Below are 17668 nucleotides of genomic sequence, written 5' to 3'. Positions count from 1 at the left end.
TGATGGCTCACAGCCATCTGTACAAGCTACAGTGTACTCATACAAATAAAAATAAATAAATCTTTAAAAAAAAAAAGAAAGAAAGAAAGAAAGAAAGAAAGAAAGAAAGAAAGAAAAGAAAAGAAAAGAAAAGAAAAGAAAAGAAAAGAAAAGAAAAGAAAAGAAAAGAAAAGAAAAGAAAAGACCTTTACCAGTGCTTGGTCAGTGTTAACTCACCCGCCTAGTCAGACTCACTTGTTGAAAACAGAAACCATCTTACCCTCTGACCCCCCAGGTTTTGCATGTCCCATTGCTCCCTAAAGAGACTAGGAGAGGGAAGCCTAAGGCACCATCATGCAAAATACTAGAGTTCCCAACTCTAATTTTCTATCACTAGCCCTGAAAAGCTCCCATAATGATTTCTCCTAAATCAAAAAAAAACAATCCATTTGTTTTTAAAAAACAAAATCATCATCAAGTTAGCCCTGGGATGCTGATGAAACATTTCAAAGAGTAAACTAAATGTGCTTACTGCCAAGTCCGATGGTTTGAGCTCAATCCCCAGGACCCAAGGGGCAGAAGGAGAGAACCAACTTCTCCAAGCTGCCCGCTGAAGTCTACATGTGTGCTGTGGCACATACATACAAACACACATAAACACACACACAAAATAAATGAATGTAAAGAAAATAAAAAATAAACCCAGTCCTGGAATATTTCATGTGTGTTCTGATAATATAAATTAGTTCTGAACAAAGTAAGTACAAACGTAAAGACACTTTAAAAATGAGGATGATGATGATGATGAGGAGGAGGAGGAGGAGGAGGAGGAGGAGGAGGAGGAGGAGGAAGAGGAGGAGGAAGAAGAGGAAGAGGAACAGGAGGAGGAGGAGCAGGAGGAGGAAGAAGAAGAGGAGGAAGAAGAGGAGGAGGAGCAGGAGGAGGAAGAGCAGGAGGAGGAAGAAGAGGGGCATCTAGACTCTGCTATTTGCAGTTATTTATGACATTATTCCTCCACTTATTTAAATCCCACCTATGTGGCTATATCCCAGAAGTTCGTTTACACACTAAACCAGAACTGGGTTCTGCAGGGAACTAGGGTTCCCTAGGGGTACGGTGGGGGGAGTTTTAAAGGTAATGCAAGAACATGACTATTTCACAAAAACCTGTTTATTCCAAAATTACAATCTATAGAGTACAATGGTGAAAATGCTTCTGTGTTCCTAGTTCCTCTAAAGACATGATTCAATCACTGTAACCCTGCCTGCACAAGACAGCAGTGTGAGGACACACTTAAGAATATGAGTAAAGACATGGTCCAAGACAGCGGTTCTCAATCTGTGGATCAGGTCCCCTTTAGGGGTTAAACAACCCTTTCACAAGGGTCACATATCATCCTGCACATCAGATATTTACATTACAATTCATAACAGTAGAAAATTACAGTTATGATGTAGCAATGAAAATAATTCTATGGTTGAAGTCACTACAACATGAGGAACTGTATTAAAAAGCCATAGTGTTAGGAAGGTTGAGAATTACTGCTCTAGGAGGACAGAACTGTCCCCACAGACACCTACAGTGCGCAATTCCTGCTTGTTCAGTTTCAAAGTGAGAAGCATGACCCAGGTCTATGGAAGACAATCCTGTGAAATCCAGGGTAACATACCCACGCTCTTTCCACCTTCAGAATGAGTTTTATTAGGAGAGTGAGCTCCACAACCATGGAAGGGTGCCCAATTGATCAGTCCTTCCGTCGGAGAGCAAGCAGGAGAGATGTTAGCATCATACCAGACAGCTTGATGGGGCCTTGAATCTGAAGAGAGACTTACCTGCACAACCCAGAGAGGCACTTTGTTAGGAAGTGAGAGAGCATTGTGGGGAGGGGACTTAAGAGGAGAGACAAGCCAGTTTCTTATGTGTAATTCCAAAATCCAAAACACTTTTTAAAAACACAGTAGCAAACTCCATCATGGGAAGCCATGGCCTAAGCTAGCAAGAGGCTACACAGACCAGGAAATAGCTGTTCCCCTTAGGTGAGACGTGTATTTCACTGCACAATTTTATGTATGTGTTACAGAATGCTCCAGTGACCCTCACGGTGTTGAGTGTTATGAGGCAAACAGACCATACAACTTGTTCTACAATCCAAAAGGAAATAAACGAATCCCATCCGTCCTAAGAACTACTTTTGAGCTGCACATGTAGTAGCATGTGCCTGTAACCCCAGGAATCAGGAAACTGATCAGCAAAACCAAAAGTTCACAGCCAGACTGAACTCCATGAGGAGAGCTCATCTCAAAACAACTCTCACTTTTATATTTACTTCCCCTGCCCCCCCAAAAAATCTAAGAGTAAAATTAAGTTTTATTAGCTGTAAATTAGTCAGCTAATTCAGTCAGTCCCTGAGAACAAGAGTGTGAGGGCTTCACAAGGGCCCTGCCAGCAGTGTACCTCTGGCACACCAGCACATGCTGTCACTTCTGGCCCCTACTTAGGTGAGTTTCCAAAATAATTGAGATAAATGACCAAACGAGCCAAAACTAAAGATGAGTTCCACATTTCTCTTTTACAAAATAGTATTCTAAAACTGCATGTCTTTTCTGCAAAGAAGGGTAGTCATTACTGGTTCACCTAGGTCTTTTTCTTAAAGTACACCTATTTAATCTACCCCTCGTACGTACAGGTGGAGTCTGACAATAAATAAGAAAACACTGTCCCATCTTAAGAAACCAGATGAAGCAATGTGAAGGTATTTAAGATAAGGGGAACGCTGACAAGCTTCATAGGCAGCTCAAACTAGCCTGGAACTCACTATGTAGCTGAAGCTGGCCCCAACCTCACTCACAGTCCTCCCATGTCATCAGATGCATGCCTCCACAACCTGCTCATATGTAGTTTGTAGTGCTGAAATGAACTATATTACCTTCAAACTTTCATACCTGTATCCTAAATTAATTTTTATTTTATTTTAGATTCAGGAGATTTTTAAAAATTGAGTTATTTAAAATTCAAAAAACAAATCCTTCAACAAGTTTGTAAGATATGACCAATATCAATATCAGTCAGCAAGAACCTGAGTTTGGTCTTGCAGTGGTGTGCACTTTTAATCCCAGCACTCAGGAGGCAGAGGCAGGTGGATTTCTGAGTTCAAGTCCAGCCTGGTCTACAGAGTGAGTTCCAGGACAGCCAGGGCTACACAGAGAAACCCTGTCTAGAAAAAGGGGTGGGGAAAGAAGAACCTGAATTTCATCCCTGTACCCACATTACCAAAAAAATTAAAACAGGCGCAATAGTGCACATCTGTAATCCCAGAGCTGCAGGTAGAGACAAGCAGAGCCCAACAGAGCCCTGGGCAGCCAGCTAACATACTTCACAAGTTCCAAGGCCATAGAGAAAGTCTGTCTTAAAAAAAAAAAGAAAGAAAAGAAAAAAATTCTACCTTGTTTGTGATGTTTGTGCTCTTTACCCACACTGAGCACATAAGCATAAACACACACATGCACACACTAACTCTTCACTTAACTGGTAAATGGGATAGAAAAAGAAATATAGTAAGTCTTCTTTAACTGCAGGTTACATCCACATCCCATAATGATCTTTATTGTTCCCTCACCATACATAAAAATATTTATTATAGGGACAGTTTCCTTCATAAAACAATAGAATATACTATCTAATATTTGAGTACATAAAACAATGTGACACTTTCAGCCAAAAAGCATGCTTCAAGAGTAGGTAGGGTGTGATTTTAGTTTTCTTTCTGTCAGTTCTAGTTAACTGTATCCACTACTATGTTTTCCAGGACATTTTCACACACATATGTATCACTGTACACTTGCTCACACTTGGGTAGGAGACACAGCTTTGGTTTCATTCTTTGATGTGTGGATGTATGTCCACATGGCAGCAGCTGTGTGTGCTTGTCTCTAGTCTCCACTGGTCAGTGTGTCTGCATCTGTGCTAGCTACATGCTAGTTCTACTATCTACGCTCTAGTCTGAGATCAGGTGCTCTGACAACCTCTGGCACTGGACTTTCTACTTATGATTGTTCTAGAGAAGGCCCTTCATGCTCCCACATGAATTCTAAGATTTTTTTTTTTCAATGAAGAATACTTTTGGAATTTTGATGAAAATGCGTCTAATCTGTAAATTGTTTTTGGTAATAAAATTGTTTTCATAGCAATTCTGCCCATCCATGAGCACTGGTGAAATTAACTGCCAATCCTAGAGCACTAAGAAACTTTTCAAACATCTAGTATAACTGAGATTTTGAATTAATGTATCTGGAACACAGATAAATGAAAGATTAAGGACCCAGTACTATCCTGATAGTAAAGGCTAGCCAGCTCAAGATCCAGGACCTAATGGTTCATATGAATTTACGATATGGACCTAATTCCATATAGTAAACTACCTGCTACTTGTGTATACATACACACACAAGAAAGTCAGTAAGGTCTAGCAGTATTTCATCAAGTTAATCAACAATCACATTATGTACTAGCTTACTAGCTTACATTAGTGTTTTTCATATTCAACAGTGAATGCTAGAAGTTAATGGAAGACAGTTTTCAGAGGAAAGGCTTTTGAACCTAGAATTGTCATTCAGGTTTAAGTGAGCAGAATAAGGCAATAATATAAAGCAAGTTTTGGATCTGCAAGTATCCCAAGTATTTACTCTTTCTTTAAAAGGGGCAAGAATTTTCCTGAAGAAAAAAGAAAGGGAGAAATATAAAATGTAAGAGAGTAAAACTTTAAGTACTAAAACTTCATTTTTGTTTGTTTGTGGAGATGGTGTGTTGCTATGTTGCCCAGCTGATCTCCAATCCCAAGGCTTAATTAAGTAAACCTCTTGCCTCAATCTCCAGAGTAGCCAGGAGTACAGGCACATGCCACTAGAACCAGCTAAAGCTAATTATCAGTAATGCAACTGTGAAGTTTAGTGCTTTTGTTTGTTGAGGTTGTCTGTTTTGTTCTGTTGGTGCTAGGAGTTAAAACCTGAACTTTACTCGTGATACGCATACATTCTACCACTAAACTATGACCCACACTTTAATGTCATTTTAAGAGTAAATTGTAAAGCATTAAGAAGATCATACTCAGGAAGCAGAGTCAACCTAGCCTATATAGTGACTTCCAGGCCAAGGCTTCCTAGAAAGACCTTTAAAAAAGTATTATTTATGGGGAGAAAAACACAATTTAGAACTAAGTTTCCTGATTATTTCCACAAAACCACAGCAACGGAAAGGGAGGATAAGCTGACAATTTTCAGTCAATTAAATTATAGCCATTAAAAATATAACATAAAAAATAAAATTTTCCAACTTTTCAGAAAAATGAAAGACAAAAAGGAGTACAGTAGCAGTGATCAAATAAAAAAATTCACTTATCACCAATACCTATAAAGTAGCCTCTCAAAGGACCAAGATTCTCAGAATCAGTGAAAACACAATTCCTATAACAAATTTAACTACAACCAACAGTATTTTAAAATATGTACTAAGCACTGTTTACAGCATCAGAATAAAAGGAAGTAACACAAAGGGAGCAGTTAGGTAAACACTTTGAACTATTAAATGCATGCATCTGCTTAAAAAGACCAGTGTCTACCTGCTAATCTAAAAATTTGTCAAAGTACAGAAAAAAGAAAGCTAGAGAGCAGGTGCATGTGCTTTTTTTTACAAGGGAGAGCCAAGCAGCAGCGTTCCTCTATAAGTGCATAGCTTAATGCATTAAAACAATCATCTATTTACTACAACACATTAAGTTATTTGCAACTCAAACAGAAAATACATAAAATAGAAAAAGTATTTAACTGTAGAGACAAAATGGATTCACAAATCCAATCAACCATGAATTAAAACTATCAGGAGCCGGGCGGTGGTGGCACATGCCTTTAATCCCAACACGTGGGAGGCAGAGGCAGGTGGAATTCTGAGTTCAAGGCCAGCCTGGTCTACAGAGTGAGGTCCAGGACAGGGCTAAACAGAGAAACCCTGTCTCAAAAAACCAAAAAAAAAAAAAAAAACACCTATCAGGAAAGATTATGAGTGGAATTCCATGTCCACTTTCCCCTCTCAGTGCTGGGACATCATCTGGCTTGAATCCTGTCCAAGCTGACATTCTCTCTGAGTTCATATGAGCATCAGCCCTCTTCTGCCTAGAACAGTTTCCTTGGAGTAATTTATCACCTCTAATCTTCCTGTCTCCTCTTCCACATTGATCCCTGAGCCTTAAAGAGAACAGTTTGACAAAGGCATCCCATTTAGGATTGACTGAGTGCTCAAAAGTCTCCCTCTCTGCACACTTCCCATTGTGGGTCTCTGTGTTAGTTTCCATCTACTGCAAGAAGAGGCTTCTCTGATATAGACTGAGCGAGGCACACATCAATGGGTATAGCAATATGTCACTAGGAGCTGACTGCTATGTTCCTTCAAAATAACAGTATTAGGCCTATGACCCATCTGGTCAGTGTCAGGTATGAGTTCCATTTGTTGAGCAGGCCTTAAATCCAATCAGACAGTGGTTGGTCACTCCCATAACCTTTGTGCCACTACTGCACCAGTTCATCTTGCATGCAGGTCTCTGTAATAAGTCATGGCTGGATGGAACTGATGGCTACTTATCTCCTCCAGTAGGATTCACAGTACTTTTCTAGTTAGGAACCAGCTCAAATTTTCCATCTCCAATGACTTAAGTAAAAGTTGTCTTCAGCAATAGGGCCTTACCATCAGACTGTGGAGAGCAGCCACTAGCCTTGCTAAACACCTTGTGATATTTTGTGTGTTTGGGGAAGGAGGTTCATAGGACCCTTGGCCAATGACAAGGCACTATTTGCAACTGATACTCACTGGCAAAGGAAAAAAAGAAGTTTTCTCCAATGGAGTTAGTATATACCAACTATATACCAGGACTGGCCCCATGCCTAGGAGTAGTAGGCCAACACAAAACAAACTCCATAGTTTTGTTTTGTGGACTTTTTGTTTCACTTTCATTTGTTTGGGCATTTTTGGTCTTACTGGTCTTTTGCTTGTTTGTTTCAATCTCTGGTTTAGTGAAGGGTTTTTATGTTTGTTTTTGTTTTGAAAGAGAGAAAGAAAGAACATAAAGGGAAGTTGGATGGGAAGGTGGGAAGGATCTGAGAGGAGCTTGAAAAGGGGGAAACATGATCAAGATATATCAAAGACTGTTTAAAATTTTTTTTTCAGGAAAACATATTCACCTCTCTGCTTCCTGAATGCAAATGTCATATGACCAGCCATGTCACACTCCTGCTACCATAATGGACCGTCTGTCTTCAAACACTGAATGAGAATAAACCCTTCCTTAAAAAGAATTTTTTTTAATTATATTATGTTGCCAGGCAGTGGCGATGCACACCTTCAATTCAATTCAATTCAATTCAAAGTGTACTGAACATGTACAAATTTTCCCCTTGTCATTATTCCCTAAGTAACACAGCATAACTACCATATGCACAACTTTATATTGCTAGGCATGGTATCCAGACATGACTTAAAAAGAAGGATATACATAATTTATATCAAATATTATGCCATTTTATGAAGAGACTTGAGCACCCTTAGGTTCTGAGAACAATAAGGGATCCTAGAACAAATCTTCTAAAGGTATCAAGGGACAACTACCCAATAAAATCTCAAGCATTAAAAAAGTGCTAAAAGAGAAACTTTTTTTTTTTTTTTTTTTTTTTTTTGGTTTTTCGAGACAGGGTTTCTCTGTGTAGCCTTGGCTGTCCTGGAACTCACTCTGTAGACCAGGCTGGCCTCGAACTCAGAAATCCGCCTGCCTCTGCCTCCCAAGTGCTGGGATTAAAGGCGTGCGCCACCACCGCCCGGCCTAAGAGAAACTTTTTAACAGTGCACCAAAGTAGCTATCTCTGTGTAACAGAATTGTGTGTAGCTTTAAAAAAATGCTTGTTACAGAAATGCATTTTTAAATAACCAGCTAATATCATTATAAAATGAAACACAAATAAAAAAACTTAAGAGTGCTGGCCAATTTTTAATATACCACAAATTTCATTTCTAATTTTTTTAATTTTATAATCAATTTCCTCCCAGTGAAAGAATTAGGTGGTGATCATTTCTAAACTACTATAATATAAACAGAGAAGGAAATAAGGGGGAAATCAGTGAGCTGACTGTTCATCTCTACTATGTGTTAAATAGGCACATGCACATATACAGAGAGAAAAGGCACAGAGGAGAGAGAAAAGAGAGGTGGGAGAAACTGGTTCTTACAGAATCAGAGATGTTGAGTTGGAATCTGCATTCTAAAAGATCCCAGTGTGATCTATATGCTTTCTGCCATTTAGAAACATCAATGTAAGGTCTACTAAATAGACTTAGGTCCTCAATCCAAATAAGGCACAATCTAATACAAGGGCAGTCATAGTAAGAGAGCCCCTGGGCCCCACCCCTAGCCTCCCAGCAGCCTCCCCCTAAACATTTGGATGAATTTTCACTTGAAACCTTGTTTTAGAAGACATATCTAAAGCCGTGTTTTAAACAGTCAAAATCTATAGGAATCAACCGCCTTAGCAGCTGGTGACTCTTACTAAGCAGCAAGGGAACAGCATCTCACCCTCCCGTCTGGCACCTGCCTTTCTAGTCTTCTCTAACCTCTGCTTTCTCCTAAGGCTCTGCTCACTTGACAATACACTTCTCTACTATAGTTCTAGAAATGGACCAGAAGAGAATCTCAGAAAAGAAAAACCTAAAGATTTCTTTGTTTTAATCCTAGGTTAGCAGGTTTAAACCCCACACCTGTTTACAAACACCTGTGGGGTTTTCCACAAGGAATCTGAGAAGCACTCTTAGAACACTGTAGAATAAGAAAGACACAAAGATACACACACCCCCGAAACATCCTTGACCAACAATGACTGGAGGAATTTGAATGTCATCGGCTTTCCTAACTACCACCTTTTTTTTACACATACCAAGAATAAGAAAGGCAACTTTAGGAAATCCTAATTCATGTTCTCCATGCTCCGTGGTAATAATACAGTACTGCACTCAAATGATGACAAGACAAATCTTAAGTAAAAATATACTTCTCCCCAAATCATCTAAAACTAGTACTTAAAAGATACAGAGTCAACTATACCTACCTAATCATAAACTTCACGACCCCAAACGATAACCCATGTATTTCCACAATCTTCTTGGAGACTTCAAATTAGTAAAATGTATTCTAAGACCCAAGTTACATTATACAAATTTCTACCAAATGTTCCTCTTCCTAAAGTTTGACTAGCTTAGAACATAAATTCTGCACACTGCAACAGAGCTGGGAAATGACAGATAAAGATACCTGTCTCAAAGCCTGACAATCTAATCTGCAGATTTGATTCCCAGAACTCACATAGTAAGGAGAACTGCCACACCTACTACAGAGCGCACACAATCCCCCCACACACACATGCACAACATATTCATAGAAGTATTTTGCATTTTAACATATCAGAGAGTTTTTTTCCTTCAAGACAATCACCCCCCTCCACTAAGGTACATCCTCAACTCCAACTTTTACAGCTTTGTTCCCTTACTATCTCTCCTGACTATCAGTAGTTCACTGTTCAAATATGCACAGTTCTCTCACTTATTACTATTACTATTAATTCTATTTATATTTTTTAAAGTTTTTTTCTAACTTTTGCTTTTACATGCAACCAATACTACTGTGAACATTTTTACACAAAACTGTTCAGTAACAAAGTCTTGTAGGGCAGTAATTTGTTCTTGAACAGCCCTAAGGAAAGACATCTTTGTGGGCTTCATGTGGCCAAAGGTGGCATGATAACATGAAAAATATTATTCAAATCTTTCATATTGGCATTGTACTGATAAGACAAAAGTCCTAGGAGGTGAAGAGTAGCTAAGTTAACAGTAGTGAGACCATGGATTATGCATCAACTAACGCAGGGCACTGAAAGGCCACACACCATTCCTATCAGAGTGTTGCCACAAAACCTAACCAGCATTTAACCACAAGGAAACTTTAAACAACTCAGTTTAAGGGACAGTCTACATGATTTGTGGCTGGTACCTCTGAAAGACAAAAGAATGAGAACATGGCCCAAAGTTAAAGGAGACCTCTAAGTGAGAGAAAAGTGAAACCAAGAAACATCTTTCTATATTTTTGTAAACCAAAATTGCTTCAAGGTGAAAGCAGAATTTTGCCATATCCACTATTATGTATATAACTATGAAGTACAGAATGTAACACGATAAATCCTACAGAATGTGGTAAAGTGTCAATGGACATCATTCATTCAATATTTTGAAGCAAAAACAAAAGCAGCATTATAAAGTTTAGGGATAAAACCAGAGCTGTTTAATACTTCCAAAAACATTTAATGGATGAAAATTAAACCACAGGGCTGGCAAGATGGCTCAGCGGGTAAGAGCACCAACTGCTCTTCTGAAGGTCCTGAGTTCGAATCCCAGCAACCACATGGTGGCTCATAACCACCCTCTTCTGGTGCATCTGAAGACAGCTACAGTGTATTACACCCAAGCAAGGAGGGCCAGGAGCAAACGGGCGGGAGCAAACAGAGCCATCCTGAGTTTCAATTCCCAGCAACCACATGATGGCTCACAGTACAGCTACAGTGTACTCATACACATAAAATAAATAAATCTTTAAAAGAAAACCACAGAAACTACAATATACTCCAACAAGCATTCCACGTGAAGACTCCCTAACCTGCACACAGAAGTGTTTTCAAATATTTAAGAGCTAAAATGTAGCTGTCACAGAGCACAGGCCTGGGCTCAATCCCCAGCATCAAAACAGTATTTTCAAAAGGAATCATACGAACAAGAGCTGCTTCCCATCAGGTAATATGTTAGATTATCCAGAAGTAAACAAAGGCTCTGAAACTTACTTCTATGCACATGCTTTTTTTTTGTTTGTTTGTTTGGTTTGGTTTGGTTTGGTTTGGTTTGGTTTGGTTTTAGTTTGGTTTTGGTTTTGGTTTGGTTTGGTTTGGTTTTTTGAGACAGGGTTTCTCTGTATAGCCTTGGCTGTCCTGGAACTCACTGGACAAGGCTGGCCTCGAACTCAGAAATCCACCTGCCTCTGCCTTATGCACATGCTTTTATACTAACCATATTAACACAGTAGACGGCATACTACAGAACATGAGCCAATGTTTGACAGCCCTTGAAAAATCATGACCTAGGAGAGAAGAAATAAGCTCTGACTCTGTTGCAATAGGAGGGTATCAAAATAACAGTGTGCTGTAAAAACAGATTTTAAAGGTTCTCACCACAAACAAAATGATAAATGTGTGGAGATAAAAATATCTCTACCCTAGAAAGACACTTAAATTTCTCCATAAACCTACAATCACTGATCCTAAAAATTCCTCCAAATAATTATACTATGGTCAGGCTTCTGACTGAGCTAGCATAAAAAACAAAACTTTTAAAGTGTGCATAAATAGACATACAATTGCTCGGAGTATAAACTGGTCAGATATCTTTGCAGGCAATCAGTTAATATCTAAGAGAATATTAAATTCTCTTAGGTGCATACTTAGGTGCAGCAATTCCAATTCTGCAGAAGTAACATATATGCACAAAGGTACTATAGAATTCATCTACTTTATCATTGTAAGATATAAACACCTATCAATAAACTACTGGGAAAGTACACCTATGCATCCAGTCACCTATAAAGAATAAAATAAACCTACACAAAGGTACAAACATGGGAATGATCACCAATATGAATTACTAGATCAAGTAAGTAAGGTGCAGAAGAAGGCTGGGGAGATGGCTCAGTCCCAGTGCGATCCTCAGTACCTGTGCTAAAAAATGACAGGCAGGACTCCCACCTGTGCCTGTAATCCCAGTGCTGGAGGTACAGAAACACAAAGACCCCCCAGGGTTCAGTCAGTCAGTGTGCTCCAGTTTCCGTGGGTGAGCCTTTCTCAAAAAGCAAAGCAAAGACAACACCATACATCTGGCCTCCACACACTTGTATACCCAGATGTATACCTAACCCTCACTTCACACACTTGCAGATGTACACCCACCACAGATGCACACAGACACAAATGTGCAGGCATACATACAAGTGTAGCAAACTAAATATAGCTTACTGCTATTTGTATTTAAGAAAGATATTTGTATTTTCAGTATATTTCCATCTGTGCTTGCAACTGTAAAAATATACAAGAAACAGGTAACTGGCTGCCCTGAGAGTTATGCACACACATCCTTTCAGTGCATAAAAACCAGCTAAAACAAGCCCAATTCCCAGCGGGGTCTGGTGACCCGTGTCTGTAACGGGCGTTTGGGAGCTGTAGCAGCAGGGTTAGGAGAGCAGAGCCAGCCTCAACCACAGGAGTCCAAGACCTTCCCTTTAAAAATGGAACATAATTTTATAAATTGCTAGTTCAAAACTGAGTTAGCTCATGGTAACTTTCTTTCTGCTGGTAGCAGTAACTACCCATTTCGAGATTCAGGCTTCCCGAATTGGTTATCTTAGTAGCATCTTATTTTGAAATTCTGAAACGTGGGCTGGTGAGATGGCTCAGGGGTAAGAGCACTGACTGCTCTTCCGGAGGTCCAGAGTTCAAATCCCAGCAATCACATGGTGGCTCACAACCACCCGTAATGAGATCCCTCTTCTGGTGCATCATTCTGAAGACAGCTACAGTGTACTTATTTATAATAATAAAATAATCTTTGGGCCAAAGCAAGCAAGGACTAAAGCTGGGCCGACTGGAGTGAGTTGGGTGGACCGGAGTGTGCAGAGGTCCTAAATTCAATTCCCAACAACCAGATGAAGGCTCACAACTTTCTGTACAGCTACAGTGTACTCATATACATAAAATAAATAAATGAATCTTTAAAAAAACGAAATTCTGAAACGTAATATAAGTTCAATATGAACTTTCTAAATGAATACAGTTATCAAGAACAGATCTAAGTGAAAGTAGTTTGAAACAAATTGTATTTATTCTGTGAGAGCAACACTTATGTTTGTCATATAAAAACCATAAAGTCAATAACTTATAGATGCCTATAATGAATGGAGTAAGCCAAGAGTATCACTAACTCTCAGGATAAATATGTAGAATTTTAATGTTATTGGGACAGGATGTTAACCAGAGGAAAAAAAGTGTTTCCTAAGTCTGTCCTCCTCTTGGAAAAACCCAATCTCAATCAATCAAATCAATCAAAATCAATCTCTCTCTCTCTCTCTCTCTCTCTCTCTCTCTCTCTCTCTCTCTCTCTCTCTCTCTCTCTCTCTCTCGCTCTCTCTTCCCCCTCCCTCCCTCTCTCTCATGCACACATGAGCTCAACGCTCACAGAACTCCCCCCATATTACTACAAAGATATAAAATTAAACAATTTCGCTGATAATACATTTTCAAGTTTCAAATAGTATTTACCAACTAAACTCTGTAAGTCACTCTGTGCCACAGGCAGGAAGAAAAACAGCTAGCTCAACAAAGCAAAGGCACCAAGAGACGGACCCCCGAGCAACTCCGCACCATATGGCAAGGCAAGCCTCCCATTGGACAGCTATCACTTGGTAACTGATTAATGTCCACGCTTATTAGACAGCCTCTCCGGCCCCTGCCCTAGAACAGGAGGAAATCTTTTGTCTGCAATGCTTTCATCTAGGAAAACCTGAAAGCATCCTGGTAAATGGACACTGTGCGTTGGGAAGGATGTCCTACTCTGGAAGTTGTTTACCGCGTTTTGAACCTCAAACTCCCCGTGACCCGGCACTGCACTGCAGGGCAGCAGGCCCCTCGCCCCCTCCTCCCACGCGTGTAGCCCCAGGCCAGCTGGCCCCGCTTACCGGTGGGTGCGCTGTCCAGGATGCGCAGGTCGTAGGCCCCGGAGCAGCGGTAATTGGCGGCCGTGCCGTTGTCCCACACCACCACCACCTCCTCCGGGCTCTCGAAGCTACGCACGGTGCCGACATGGCCCTCGCCGCCGTCCTGCTTGCCCCACTTCCAGTCCGGGCCGCGCACGACGCGGGCGCCGACCCCCTCCACCATCACTCGGTTGTTGCGGGAGTTACTCATTGGGGCCCGGACGGTGGGCGCCGCCGCCGGCGGGGGAGCCGTGAGAGAGCTGGGCCCCGACCGCACTCGGGACGCCGGCGGGGGCGGCAGCGAGCCCCGCGGGCCGTGGGGCCGACTCACCGGGGCGGCGACCGCGCGGTCCCCGAGGAGCCCTCCGCCCGGGCCGGGCCGTGGCCGTCGCGGCCCCCGCTCCGACTGGAGGCCCGCCCGCCGAGGCTCGCAGGCGGCGGCTTGCAGGCCGAGGGCGAGCGGCCGTGGGCGGGGACTCTGCCGCTTGCCCCGGACTCCCCGGCCGGGCTACAGCGACGGCCGCCAGCAAACCTCGCTCTCCCCCGGCCGGGAGCGCGGAGGGCCGGGGGAGGCTCGCCCGGGCGCGGCGGCGAGCGCGGCGGGAGGCCAGGCAAGCCGCCGGCCCTCGGCGGCCCCCGGCCGCTCACTCGGGCCTGGGCGCCCGGGAGCCGGCTCCGCGATGGACAGCGGCGCTAGCGGCCGGCGAGCGGCCGGCGCCGGGGCCCCGGAGCCCGCTTCCCTCAGCCCCCGCGCACGCCGCCGCGCTCCGCCCCGCCACCGAGTCCCCGCCGGGCGAGAGCGGCTCCACATCCGGGTACCACCGCGTCCAGGCCCGAGCGGCGCCTCGTGAGGGACGGCGAGGTCCTCCTCGGCGACAACGGGGTGGGAAGGGTTTGGGGGAGTCGCGCGATCCAGGAAAAGGGGGAAGGAAACGGATCCCCAAGCGTCCCCTGGACGCCGACGGAGTGCGCATGCGCGCGGCCCACGGAAGCTGAAAGCTCCGCCTCCGTCTGGAGCGATAAGGGTGGGTCCCTAGAGAGGCTCGGGATGGTACGGTGCTTCCCATTGGCTGGGAGGAAGAAGGGCTGGAAATGGGGCTAAAGGAAGAGTGAGGGGGGGATGAGAGCAGGTTGCTGTTCTGCAAATCTCAGAGTTGATGATCGCCAGTGTACTGGCTGTGAACTGAAGATTGCATCCTCGTTTAGGCTTCTTTCCCAACGGGAGCGAGAATAGGGCATATAACTGCACAGATTAAAGGTGACTTGCATTCCTTGTACAAATGACAAACATTTTAAACCTCGGTGGGTGACTGGTGGTGTGTTTTTTTAAGCCTTCTGAAAGGTGTGCCTGGACTTACCACTGTCAGTATAATAAGCAGATTCCACTCTTCATAATATTATGTTTACTATGACATACTTAAATTGGATTTTGGAAGAGAATGATAGGGATGGAACCTCGGGTCTTTCTCATGCTAAGCATATACATGTTCTACCACTGAGTTACAGTTACACTCCCCGACTCTGTACTTTTTCTTTTAATGCTATATCGTCAGGGATTTTGTTTGAAACAGAATTTCCCTATGTACTTCAGTCTGGCGTTAACCTGGAGAGTGGCAGCCTCAGCTCTCAGGTTGCACTGCCACACCCAAGTAACCATACAACACTTTAATTCCAGCATTTTATTTTCCAAACATCAGTACACACTTGAAATGCAGCATTTGGGAAGCTGTGCTAAGCAAATGCTAAATTTATGGGCAGCCTAGGCTACATAGTGAGACTATATCTCAAAAACCAAACTGATAAAATCAAGAATTTTACTTTACCTTAAATGAATAGCTGCATTTTCTTAAACTGAAAAGGCATTTAGGAGGTAATCTTAGTTAATGGGTTAGTGGGTGTTTTTAGAGGAGAGTGACTTTTTTAAAACCAGGTTTTAATATATATTTTTTCTTGAATATTTTCTTTATTTACATTTCAAATGTTTTCCCCTTTCCAGGTCTCCCCTTCACAAACCCCCTATCCCATCCTATCCTACTGCCTCTATGAGGGTGCTCCCCCACCCACCCACATACCCACACAACTCCTATCTTCCCACCCTGACATTCCCCTACACTGGGGCATCCAATAACCTCAGGCCCAAGGGCCTCTCATCCTTTGCCACATATGCCATCTGAGTGATGAGTCCCTCCATCTTTGGTTGGTATTCCAGTCCCCCTGAGCTCCAGGGTTTTTTTTCCTGTTGACACTGTTTCTCCCTTCATGGGGCTGCAAATCCCCTCAGCTTCTTCAGTCTCTTCTCCAACTCCTCCATCAGGGACCCTGCACTCAGTCCAATGGTGGGCTGTGAGCATCTTCCTCTGTATTTGTCAGGCTCTGGTAGAGCCTCTCAGGAGACAGCCATATCAGGCTTCTATCAGCAAGCATCTCCCACATCCAAAAGAGCATCCTGGTTTGGTGACTATATGGGATGGATCCCCAGGGAGGCAGTCTCTGGATGGCCTTTCCTTCAGTCTCTGCTCCACACTTTATTTCCATATTTCCTCTGGTGAGTATTTTGTTCACCCTTCTAAGAAGCACTGAAGCATGAGTGGCTTTATTTTTAATTGGATACTTTCTTTATTTACATTTCAAATGTTATTCCCTTTCCTGGGTTCCCCTCCTGAAACCCCTTATCCTGTCCCCCTCCCTTGCTTCTATGAGGGGGCTCCCCCACCCATCCACCCACTCCTGCCTCCCTGCCCTGGCATTCCCCTACACTGGGGTATCAAGCCTTCTCAGAACCAAGAGCCTCTCCTCCCATTGGTACCCAACAAGACCATCCTCTGCTACATATGCAGTTGGAGCCATGGGCCCTTCCATGTGTACTCCTTGGTTGGTAGTTTAGTCCCAGGAGCTCTGGGGCATCTGGTTGGTTGATATTTTTGTTCTCCCTATAGAGTTACAAACTCATTCAGCTCCTTCAGTCCTTTCTCTAACTCCTCCATTGGGGACCCTGTGCTCAGTCTAATGGTTGGCTGTAAGCATCCACCTCTGTATTTGTCAGGCTCTGACAGAGCCTCTCCAGAAAAAGCACTTTTTCGTGTCTGCACTAGTGTCTGGGATTGTGACTGAATATGGGACAGATCCCCAGGTGGGGCAGTCTCTGGATGGTCTTTCCTTCAGTCTCTGCTCCACACTTTGTCCCCATATTTCATCCTATGAGTATTTTGTTCACTCTTCTAAGGAGGACCGAAGCATCCACACTTTGGTCTTCCTTCTTCTTGAGCTTCATGTGGTCTGTGAATAGTATCTTGGGTATTCTGAGCTTCTGGGCTAATATCCACTTATCAGTGAGTGCATACCATGTGTGTTCTTTTGTGATTGGGTTACCTCACTCAGGATGATATTCTCCAGATCCATCTATTTGCCTAAGAATCTCATGAAATCATTATTTTTAATAGCTGAGTAGCACTCCATTGTGTAAATGTACCACATTTTCTGTATCCATTCCTCTGTTGAAGGACATCTGGATTATTTCCAGCTTCTGACTATTATAAACAAAGCTGTAATGAATATAGTGAAGCATGTGTCCTTGTTATATATTGGAGCATCTTTTGGGTATATACCCAGGAGTGGTATAGCTGGGTCCTCAGTTAATCCTATTCCAATTTCCAGAGGAACTGCCAGACTGATTTCCAGAGTGATTTTACCAGCTTGCAATCCCACCAGCAATGTAGGAGTGTTCCTCTTTCTCCACAACCTCTCCAGCATCTGCTGTCACCTGAGTTTTTTATCTCAGCCATTCTGACTGGTGTGAGGTAGAATCTCAAGGTTGTTTTG

The 17668-nt window shown here is 42.7% G+C and overlaps 1 protein-coding gene across 2 annotated transcripts in view; it reads right to left on the bottom strand.

The window, feature by feature from the left end:
- The window catches only part of Mib1 (mindbomb E3 ubiquitin protein ligase 1), a 105484-nt gene extending 90732 nt beyond the window's left edge, over positions 1–14752 (bottom strand). Inside the window, exon 1 of one of the 2 annotated variants that reach the window (XM_031364963.1) lies at positions 13832–14752. In XM_031364963.1, coding sequence (XP_031220823.1) covers positions 13832–14060 — 229 coding nt within the window. In that variant the 5' untranslated portion in view covers positions 14061–14752. The remainder of the gene's footprint in view (positions 1–13831) is intronic. The other variant, XM_031364964.1, reaches the window with a different exon arrangement.
- Positions 14753–17668: the final 2916 nt, after the last annotated feature.

The sequence above is a fragment of the Mastomys coucha genome, unplaced genomic scaffold (assembly GCF_008632895.1).
Source record: "Mastomys coucha isolate ucsf_1 unplaced genomic scaffold, UCSF_Mcou_1 pScaffold13, whole genome shotgun sequence".
Lineage (NCBI taxonomy): Eukaryota > Metazoa > Chordata > Mammalia > Rodentia > Muridae > Mastomys > Mastomys coucha.
Note: the sequence above shows the minus strand (reverse complement) of the source record. Positions and strands in the feature narration are given on the sequence as shown.